At 47.1% G+C, this 11,372-nt stretch overlaps 1 protein-coding gene across 2 annotated transcripts in view; it reads left to right on the top strand.

The window, feature by feature from the left end:
- Positions 1-11,372, top strand: part of ERGIC1 (endoplasmic reticulum-golgi intermediate compartment 1) — a 115,693-nt gene that overhangs the window by 41,773 nt on the left and 62,548 nt on the right. For both annotated transcript variants that reach the window (XM_023515218.1, XM_023515223.1), the window contains exon 2: positions 10,550-10,611. In XM_023515218.1, coding sequence (XP_023370986.1) covers positions 10,550-10,611 — 62 coding nt within the window. The remainder of the gene's footprint in view (positions 1-10,549; positions 10,612-11,372) is intronic.

Raw genomic sequence — 11,372 nt, 5'->3', positions numbered from 1 at the left:
CTCCATACATGGGGCCAGCGCCCTACCAGCTGAGCCACAGGTGCCACCCCTGACTTTTTTTTTTAGACAGAGTCTAACTCTGTTGCCCCAGGCTAGGGTGCCATGGCATCAGCTTAGCTCATAACAACCTCAAACTTGTGGGCTCAAATGATCCTCCTGCCTTAGCCTCCTAAGTAGCAGGAACTACTAGCACCCACCAGAACACCTGGCTAGTTTTTCTCTCTCTTTTTTTTTTTTTTAGACAGAGCCTCAAGCTATCGCCCTGGGTAGAGTGCTGTGGTGTCACAGCTTACAGCAACCTCCAACTCCTGAACTTAAGCGATTCTCTTGCCTCAGACTTCCAAGTAGCTGGGACTAAAGGTGCCCACCACAATGCCCAGCTATTTTTTGGTTGTAGTTGTTATTGTTTGACAGGCCCAGGCCGGATTCAAACCTACCAGCTCTGGTTTATGTGGCTGGCACCTTAGCACTTGAGCTACAGGCGCCACCTAGTTTTTTTATTTTTAGTAGAGATGGGGGTCTCACTCTTGCCCAAGCTGGTCTGGAACTCCTGAGCTGAAGCAGTTCTCTTCCCTTGGCTTCCCAGAGTGCTAGAATTAGAGGTGTGAGCCACAATACCAGGCCTTTTTGCCCATTTTTTATCAGGCTGTTTTCTTATTGAGTTTTTGTTTTGTTTTGTTTATTAAATCATAGCTGTGTACATTAATGCAGTCATGGGGTACAATGTGCTGGTTTTATATACAATCTGAAATATTTTCATTCTTACTGAGTTTTTAAGTGTTTTTTACACTTTAAATGATTCAACTACGACTTAGACTTTTACCTAACAACCACAAATAATGTAACCTAATTGTTGATACCCATATATAAATGGAAATTTAAAAAAAAAAAGAGTTCTTTATACTGGGTATAAATCCTTTATCAGAGAAGTGATTCACATGTATTTTCCCCAGTCTGTGGCTCATCTTTTCATTCTTTTCACAGTGCCTTTCAAAGACCAGTCGATGAAGCCTAATTTATCAGCTTTTTTCTTTTATGAATCGGGCTCCTGGGTATCTCTTCCCAAAAAAATCTTTGCCTAACCTAAGTTTATAAAGATTTTCTTATGTTTTCCTCTGGAAGGTTTATAGTAAGTCCTGAAGTCAAATTGAACTTCGTTCCTTTTCAAAGTTGCTTTGTCTATTCTAACTGCTGGAATTCTGACTGGAATTGAATTGAATCCATCAGTTTGGGGAGAAATGTTATCTTAGCAGTCTTGAGTCTTCTGACCCACTAACGTGGTACATTTTGCCATTTATTTAGGTCTTCTTTTATTTCCCTCGGCTATGTTTTCTAGTTTTCAGTATATGTTTCTTGTAGTTCTGTCAAATTTATTTCTAAATATTTAATATTTTCATGTATCTCCAAAGAATAATAGAAGTAACGGTTTGTATGAACTTTTGGTTCCAACTTACATTGTTTCTTTCTGAAGGTATAAGCAAGGATGAAAATCCATTTTAATCACTATGCCTCTCCCCAACACACACATGAAACATAAGAGGTCATAGCCTTCTGTACAGAGCCTTTTTCCATGTCCGTATATAGAGACCTTCCTCATTCCCCAGGCAGCTGTACCATCCCCACTCTATGGAGGAGCTGGAGTGTACTAACTAGTCCCCTCTGGCTGGATGTTTAGATGGGCTCCAGTCATTTGCTATTGTGGCTGGGGCTGTGGTGAATAGCCTTGGGCACACATCATTTTATATTTTCACCTGGAATTTACTGAGTGCCCTTAATGGGCCAGGCCCTGCATGACCCACAGGAGATTCAGGGACAGATCTGACCCAGCCCAGCAGGAGTGGCAGACCCTGCAGCCTTCTCTGGGCTGGGCCAGGTATATATCCTCAGAGCCTAGGGAGATGGGGGAACTGCCTTGGGATGGGGAATGTGGTTTGTCTGGCTTTCTGGAAGCCCAACAGTCAGACTAAATCCTCTTCTGCTTTGTCCAGACTTGGTCTTGGTGGGAAGGACCACCAGGAGTTTATGGTTAGAGAAGGAATTTGGGGTGGGAGAGGTCACAGGTAGAGGCAAATTGGGATAGAAGTAAAGGCCACCAGAGGTAGGGGGCCATGCTATGGATAGAGACCTCTGTGTAGGCACTGAAGTTTAGGGAGAGAGTGCAGGGAAGATACTATACAGGTGTTGGTGACATCAGCATTACACATGATGTGGGCAGGGGTCACCACCTAGACCTGCTATCCAGGCCTTCACCCCTTTACTTCCTAGCCTGTCTCCATCTTCCAGGCAGGAATGTGCAAAAGGTAAGAAGCAAATGTCAAATGGCCAGAGGGTGTGAGTTCAAGTCCTGGCCCTGCACCTGGGGCAAGTAAAGTGGAAAGAATGCTATTATCTGCCACACAGGGCTTTCAGAGTGATCTGAAATGAGGAATGCAAAGTCTAAGCCCAAGGCACCATCTAAACCCAAGGCCTGGTGCAGATAAGCTCTCCCAGGGAGTGGTGGGGGTGGGGGTAGGGGGTGGAGTAGCAGCAGTCCTAGCTGTGATTGCGGTTATTATTATTCTTCTTCCCTCAAAGCTTCTCCATCTCGGCTAGACACTGAGATGGACTTTATTTCCTTTTTTGACAGAAGAGGAAGACTGGTTTGAGCTCATAATAGCAGTTTGAATGTCAAGGTCAGGATCCAAGGGACAATGACAGTGATCTCAGGGCTCACTCATCCTGCCTGCCACTTGGCTTTGTCTGGTGTGCTTATTTACTCTCTGTGCCTCCCCCCCACATGCACACACGTGTAAATGCACACACATACACTACCATAGCCAGTGTGTGACGGTGAATCTCAGTAAGGTACAGGGCATGAGTAAGTGAACAAACGAGCGAGTTTTTCACCCAATTCCCGGGCATTCGGCACTGAGGGCTAGGACAGGCTAGTGGGCAGGGTTGACCAGGCCAAAGCTCCAACTAAAACCCCTGATGGCTATTTTTGGGATGAATGACCCACCACTTCCAATGACTTGCTCCTAAATGGCGTCTAATTTCATTAAGCCTTGGAAACAGTGACATCACAAGCGCCTGCCGGGTAGCCGCCCACATATGGCGAACCGCAGAGTGAGCTGAGATTCTTCTGCAAGAACGGGGAGAAGTGAGGTCCCAAGCAGCAAAAGTTAAAATAGCAAAGCTGAGGCATTCTGCTATGAAAAGAAATTACAGATGAAATCCATTAGTCAGACATTTCCAGCGGCAGTTTCCTTGCTTGGGAGCAGGGTAAGACGTGTGTGTTTATTTTGGGTTGGGTTATGTACTCCTTGCTCTATAGGCTGGATGTGGCCCATAAAGTGGATTTCTGTTAAGTAAGTCCTGTGTTCCCATTGACTTTTACATGTATCCTAAAGTGTGATGAAGCTAGAGGGACAGATTTGGCACCTTTTTGGTTAAAATAGTGACACTTGTGTATTTACTGCACCATTTTAATAAGTCACAAAGTGAATTCAGATGGTCTTTATCTTTTCCCCTTGGGTTCCTTTGCTCAGGGTTTTCCCAGTGAGGTCTCCCTCTTCAGGCACAGAGAAAAAAAAGGAGCAGGAAAGATGGTTTAACTCTAGACCCCTGTTCTCTGCCCTGTACCTTACTTAAAGAGAACTATATGCATAGTTCCCAGTTTCAGCACTGTGCATGTTTGGGGCTCACAGTTACTCACTGCACAAGGCCATCCTGTGTACTGTGGGATGCTCAGCGGCACCCCTTGCCTCTGTCCCCAAGGTACCAGTAGCACCCCCACCATTTGTGACATACCAAAAAAGACAGTGGCCCCCAAGGGGCAAGACCTCCCTTGGCTAAGAACCATGGGCATACACCTTCCCAGGGCATGAGAGCTGCCAAGGATTCTCAAGCTTTTTATTAGCTTGTTTCATTTTAAAAACTCTTGAGTTTAGGCTGGGTGGAGTGGCTCACACCTGTAATCCTAGCACTCCGGGAGGCCGAGGTAGGTGGATTGGTGGACCTCAGGAGTTCGAGGCCAGCCTGAGCAAGAGTGAGCTAAAATGAAAAACTTTAGCCCAAGAGTTTGAGGTTTCTACTAAAAATGAAAAACTTGAGCCCAAGAGTTTAAGGTTGCTGTGAGCTATGATGCCACAGCACTCCACCAAGGGCGACAAAGTGAGATTCTGTCTCAGAAAACAAACAACAAAAAACCTCTGAGTTTAATCTTACCTTGACCTGGGTCAGTCATTCCTCTTCGAGGCTTTCTTTTCTCCACTGTACTGCACGTGGATTGGGCATGTTGATCTTAGGGTACTTTTCAGAGCTGACCATTGGGGGTGTTGAGGGCAGGGGGCTCTGTGGGTTGTAGGTTTGGATCCTGTCCTAGCAGGGGCTAAACCTCTTGCACAGCTACCTCCAGGTACTAGTCCTATTCTCTCCCTTCCAGGCATCCAAGGTCAGTCTTTGTTAAACTCAGTTGATTGTTATTTTGCCTTAATTTCAGCCCATTTTGCCTTTTTTTAAGTAAAAATTTCTAAATATCCACAGAATTGGAGAGAATAGGACAGGAGGCCACTAGGCTTCTATCACCCAGATTTACCACCATCCATTTGGTCTTAATCTTGTTTTTACTGCCAGCTTGTGGGCCTTACTCTTATGTAGATCCATTCATTTCACTCAGTTCCCCAAGGGCCTGGTCTGGGCAGGGCTGGCAGAGAGGAGGGCTGAAGAGCAAAGGTGCTAGACCTGCCCTCGGGAAACTCGGCCTACCAGGAGGACATGGCCTTGGTGACCATAAAGAATCCATCCTTTAGCTTTCTCTGTTTGAGGCTAAGAAATTCCAGTTCTTTAATTTTCCTTCTTAAGAATTATTTCCCACCTAAATGGGCCTGGTTTGTCCCTTCCCTTTTGGGAAAAGCAGCAAGAACATAAAATTAGGCTCGGCGCCTGTGGCTCAATTGGCTAAGGCGCCAGCCACATTCACCTAAGGTGGCGGATTCGAATCCCCAGCCCGGGCCGGCCAAACAACAATGATGGCTGCAACAAAAAAAATGGCCAGGCATTGTGGCGGGCGCCTGTAGTCCCAGCTACCTGGGAGGCTGAGGCAGGAGACTCGCTTGAGCCCAGGAGTTGGAGGTTGCTGTGAGCTGTGAGGCCACGGCACTTCCCCCAGGGGGATAGCTTGAGGCTCCGTCTCAAAAAAAAAAAAAAAAAAGAACATAAAATTAGTCCTGGATTCAGATCTCTACCATGGCACTTCAACAGGTGTGTGAGGTTAGCCAAGTCACCAGCCTCTCTGAGCCTGTAAAATGGAACAATAATCCCTAACTCAAAATTTGGTTGAGAGAATTAAATGAGGCCTAGCATGACCCTAGCACATAGTAGGTTCACACTAAAGTGTCCTTTTTCCTCCCCTATTCTCTTTCCCCTTTCCTCTACATTCTCTTGGTGGCAAGGTGGCCACAACTGGTCACATCACATCACTGCAGTGAGGCATTGACTAATGTAAGCCGGAGAGGATGGCTAACTTCCTGGTCTGTCACATGCCTATGGTTCTCACCAGCCTCCCAGTGGCCCGTGCTCTCAGTGACATTCACTGCTGACTCACTTGGTTTGTGGTCAGCTCTGAAACCAGGGTCTTTTTCAGCTCTTTCTTAACCTCCCCTCTCCTTCCCCACCGTGCCGTGGGAATGGAGTCATTATTAGACTACACAGTGTTTAGGTGACCCTTTCTAAGGAGCTCAAAGCTTTGCTCAACTAGCAGCTTCATGAAGACAGGAGCCAGGCCTGCCTTGCTCCCTTGAACTTCTCCACCCTAGAACGCTGCCTAGTAGAGTAGTAGGTGCTTAGTAAATATCTGTTGAATGAATTAATAATTTTGAACTAGTCCCTATCTTCCAAGAGATTCTCATCTGCTCTGGGACAGCATCCTTGGAAAAAGAGGCAAGGGAAATCTGACTTACCAATAAGCAACTGGGTCTTGTGATTCCCATAAGTAATGCGGCAGTGGAAAGACCATGACCTATGGACTCAGACTTGGTTTTGAATCCCAGCTCAGTAACTCACTGGTTTGGTGAGCTTCAGTTTTCTCACTGGAAAAATGGGCTATCAGTATCTTCTGGGGTTATTGTGAGAAATAAATGCAAGTATCTGTGTCAGAGTGCCCAGCATGGACTAGAAGTGATCACGCCAGGACATCGTTTACTCTTTCCTGAGCACCTTCCTTCTTTGCCTCCTGTAGTTGGGTTCAAATCTCACCTCCCTCTCAGGGCTTTATTTATCACCCAGCCTCCTTACCTCCCCTGTCCCCATCCTCAACAAAAACATACTCTTCTTGAAACCCCCGCATACTCAGCGCACATTTGTTAAACCAGCATCTCTGATTCAAATGCCTACAGGGACCTGGCATATGTGAAGAAAGCAGGCTAAGTGGGATTGTGAAGTGGCATCTCTCCCTTTAGATTTATTTTTACGTATCCATTAAATTAATAATTTCAGACTTGTCCCCTAAATTGCAAGAAATTGTACACAGAGTTCCTATATGCCCTTTACCAAGCTTCCCCAAATGTTAACATCTTACATAATCACAATGCTATTATCAAAACCAGGAAAGTAGCGTTATACAGTGCTATTAGCCAACCTACAGATCTTGCTCAAGTTTCGTTAAACGTCCCACTGATGTCCTTTTTCTGATCCTGAATCCCACATCAGAGTTAGTTGTCATGCCTCTTTAGTCTCCTTCAGTCTGTAAAAGTTCCTCAGTCTTGTTCTTAACACATTTTTTTTAACTTTTTTTTTTTTTTTTCGGTTTAGCAGGCCCGGGCCGTGTTCAAACCTCCAGCCCTGGAGCATGTGGCCGATGCCCTAACCACGGAGCTATGGGCGCTCAGCTATGACCTTAACACTTTTGACAGATGCCAGCCAGTTATTGTACAGAATGCTCCTCAGTGTGGTTTTGTTTGATGTTTGCTCACTATCAGAGTGAAGCTGTACATTTTAGGCAAGATTTCCACATTGTGTCCTCCTTACTGCGCGGTATCAGGAGGCACGTGATGCTGACGCGTCTCTGTCTCCGTCCTGCCGACGGTCACTTTCTTCACTTGGTGGAGGTGGTGTCTGCCAAGTTTCTCCACTGCAAAGTTACTCTTTCCCCTCTGTAATTGAGTGTTTTATGGTATGAAGGTATGTCAACATTCTCTTCCTCATCACACTTTTGATTCATTTGTGTATTGTATCTATGTAGATTAGTGGCTTTCTGTTTTGTCCACTGGGTTATAATCTATGATGATCGTTATTTATTCTGATGCTCATATTATCCTTTATTTGGCCAGTGGGAGCCCCTTCAAGCTGGCTTCTGTTCCTTTTGCTATCTTCCCTCCATTCCTGGAACAGTTTCTTGGTTTCTGACTAAGATTCTCCAGGTTCGTCTTTGTTTTTCTTGTTCAGCCTCCAGAATCACCTGTTGGTCCAGTAAGCTCCAATTTCTCTGAGTAGGGAAAATAGTAATTAGAAGCTAAGGTTTAGGCTCTAGTTGCCCTTTTTGCTATTGGGCTGTCACTGTTCCTGGACCCTCTCTTTGGAAAGAGCTAGGAAATGTATGTGTATGTGATGTGTATATATTCGTATGTATTTTTCAGTATTTGTATAGATTGAAAATCATGAATTCACACCAGTAGCTCCTTTCTACCTTAACACCAGGTGTTTGAACCTCCTTTCCCCCACTGTGTATTTGATCAGTCCCCTACATGTACTAATCTCCCATCTCTCCCCTCCTCACTCTTTTGGGGCTCTGACATTCTGCCCTGGGCTATGCCTGCTTCCTCACCCTGAGCAGCCTCTGACTTCCCAACTCCCAGTTTTGAAATGATGGTTCCTATATTTTTTAAACTGTGAGACCCAGTTTCTGCCTGTGGGCCCCTGACGGTGAACTGGACAAAAGCTGGGTTGATAGCCACCTGGAGTTTCTTTAGCCCTAGGGTACTGTCACCAGATTAGTTTTTGGCTAGAAGGGAACTTTTAGGTCCCTATGTGCCCCTTAATTTTACACTCAGGGAAACTGAGGCCCAGCAAGGGACAGATTTTCTGCAGATCAAAGCCCAAGTTGGGGCAGGGAGAAGATGAGACCTCTCCTGTTGCCTCCCCCCTCCCCTGTCTCTCTGTCACTTGTTTTTCCAGTCTCCCTTCTGGGAGCCCATGTGTCCCCTGCACTGGCCCAGTCTGGCGTTTCTGGGACACAGGCCAGTAGCCTTCTCTTGCTCAGACAGTCACAGCTGGGCCTTAAGCCTTCTCTGCAGACTCTCTCTTTTGTCCTGCAGAGTGCTGGCCCAGCATTTGACAATAGGGAACTTCCATGTAAAATTCCAAATTTTTGGCTTCTCTTGAAAAAATCAGAAGGTCTTGTCCCCTGATCCCATACCTCCCAGCGGGAAATAGCTGAGACTCAGTGACAGCTACCCCCTGTTTGTTTCCACTCCATCGCTCTCCCCACCCACCAATTCCCAAATTTGCTGACCTCTGACATCTTCCTACTGTGGGTGGCCCTCCTGGCCCCCATTTGCATTGGTGGGAGAATCCTCTGCTGTGGCCTGGTAGGTGGGACCCTCACTTGCAGCCCCTCATCACCCTCCTCTCCCTCGACCATAACCCAGGCCCCATATGGAAGTCACAGCAGCACCCAGCTCCCTAGGGTCTGCTCTACTCTTAGGCTTAGCTTTTGCTTTTCTCCCTACCTGAGCTGCCCTGTCCCTCCGCCTACCTGTCTTCTCATCCTCTAGCTCTGTTCACACTTCACCTCCTGCAGGAAGCTTCCAGGAGGACCCAAGGCTAAGCTAGGGGCCCCTTTCTGGCCTCCTCCAGTGACCCTGTGATGGAGCACCATTGAATTCTTCCTTTTCTTTGCCCCAGATTGTACAGTGATAGTCGCAGTTGAGCCTAGGCAGTCTTGATTCCATAGCTCATGCCCCTATCTCTAGTAGACCTGTTGATGTTAAAAGCATTCTGCATTTTCTGAGTAAGAGAGGTGGGTAGGTCTGGGTGGGTGAGTTGCATGAATCTCCCTCCTGCCTCCAGCCCCAGTTGCTACTACTCTTAGGGGCTCAAGCAGAGGTGACTGGGAACTGAGCAAGCAGCAGACAAAGTAGTACCTTTTAACTTGGCAGCCTACAAGGATTTTTCTCCCCTGAGGTCTTAAAACACTGAGCACATTTCACGTGTAATTAGGATGAGAACACAGAATCAAATATCAGCCCTTACGCAAGATTTCCAAGTTGTTGCGTTGGGCTAAGCAGGGCGCACTTCATTTCCCAGTTGCCAAAGAGGAACCACACGCTGGCCTGTCTCCCTGAGGGTAGGAGCCACTGGCCTCTCCGCCAGGTCAGGCTCTACCCGGGAGCCTGGGAATGCCATGTGCACTGAAGGCCCTCTTGTTAAAGCTCTCCTGTGTGAGGACTGTCTACTGTTTGGGTTCAAGTGAAAGGCAGGAAGCCAAGTACACGGGAAAGCTCTTTGTGACTTCTCTGCATCAAGTCCTGTAGGGACTGTGTTTCCCTTAACTCTTTTCAATAGCCTTGCAGAGTCTAGTAGCGGTAGCTCCATTTTTACAGATGAGGAAACTGAGACTCAGGGAGGTGAAGTCATTTGCCTGCAGTCACCCAGCAAGGAAGAGGACCAGCCAAGATTTGAACCAGGGCAGTCTGATTCCATGGCCTTAACTCCTAAATAGCCCCCAGTAAAGCAGCGCCAGAATTAAATCCTTGTCTGTCTTATTCCAAAACCCCGAATTCTTCCACCACACCCCACGACTTCCCTGCTGTGGTGGGGTCCAAAGGCATCTGTCTGCTTCTGGAGAGGGAAACCACACGGGACAGGAGGCAGAGCCACCACGAGCTGGTACCAAGACTGGGGGTTCCTGGCAGGATTTTCTGTAACCTCATACCTTAGAGTTAAGCAGAGTATCCGGAGAAGCAGGCAGCAGGAACTGGTAGGGGGTGCGGGAGGTGGAGAGTAGAAACAGGAGGAGGAGGTGGAGGCAGGAAAGGGAAGGAGGGGAGTGGAGAGGTGACGCAGAGCATGAATGCAGCGTGGTCATCCAACTCGAGAAAGGCTGTGCGTTCATTCCCATTTCCTCTAGCGTCAGAGTCACCCAAGACACAGGCGTCCGATTTATATCATGATTATTTATTAAGTGCCTACTATGCTCCAGGCCCATGGTCGCGTTTAGGAACATGGCAGGGGACAAACCCCTACAAGGCCCCGCCCTCACGTGGTTACATTCTGCTGGGGGGAAGAAACACCAAGAAGTGTAGACAAGTGAGTGGTCAAGTCATTTGTAATGACCTTGGGCAGTAAGTGCTATGAAGGAAAGATGACAGGCTGTGATCTTAGGGTGTTGTAGGGGGCAGGGGTCCTATAGAGAGAGTTCCCACAATTCCTGTTGGAGGAGGTCCCCTGAAAGAGTAGAAGGAGTGAGTTCTGGGAAGAACCATGGCTTGCTGAGCCATTTGGCACCACAGCTCACTGACTCGAGACCCACCCTTCGTGCCCACCTCACTCCTGTTCTGCTTGCTTTCCACAGGTTTGACATCTACAGGAAGGTGCCCAAGGACCTTACGCAGCCAACGTATACCGGGGCTATTAGTGAGTAGCTGACCTCCTGGCTGTCTCCTCCAGCCCCATCCCTATGCCTGTCCTCTGCACAACTTGTGGGCCGGGGAGGAGAGAAGGAAAGGCAGGAGGGAGGGAAGAAACACTGAGCATCTTGGCCAGGCTGTTACTGTATTGATTTCTATCCTTATAGTAACTCTACAAGGTGTAGGTCAATAGTAACTGCTCTTGGGAGAGGAAACTGGGGCTTGGGGGTCCACACGATGTCATGAACCCCCATTTGAGGCAAGGAGGCGCCTCACCTCCGTGGGATCTTCCCAGAAAAACCATAGCTCTGCTAATCGTGAGAAAAACATCACAATCCCAGATCGGGGGACATTCTATGGGATTCCTGACCAGTACTCTTCTAAAGTGGCAAGGCCTTGAAAAATGGAGGAAAGGCCAAGGAACTATCACAAGTTAAGAGACTAAGGACTCAGGATAAGTAAATGCAAAGTGGGGTCCTGCATCAGTTCCTGAAACAGAAGTAAGCCATTCATGGGACTGTAGCTTAGTTATTGGTACCGTACTAGTGTTAATTTCTTCATTTTGACACATGTACTATGGTTCTGTAAGATGTTAATGTAAAGAGGACCTGAGTTAAGGGTGTACTGTAGGGATACTGTCTATACTCCTTTGTATCTGTTATTATTTTCCAATAAAATGTTCTTTTAAAAGTTAAGAAAATAGGCAGCACCTATGGCTCAGTGAGTAGGGCGCTGGCCCCATGTATAGAAGGTAGTGTGTTCAAACCC

Source organism: Otolemur garnettii, unplaced genomic scaffold (assembly GCF_000181295.1).
Source record: "Otolemur garnettii isolate 467f Iridium unplaced genomic scaffold, OtoGar3 scaffold00003, whole genome shotgun sequence".
Taxonomy (NCBI): domain Eukaryota; kingdom Metazoa; phylum Chordata; class Mammalia; order Primates; family Galagidae; genus Otolemur; species Otolemur garnettii.
The sequence above is the reverse complement of the archived record's forward strand: the minus strand, read 5'-3'. Positions and strand labels throughout refer to the sequence as shown.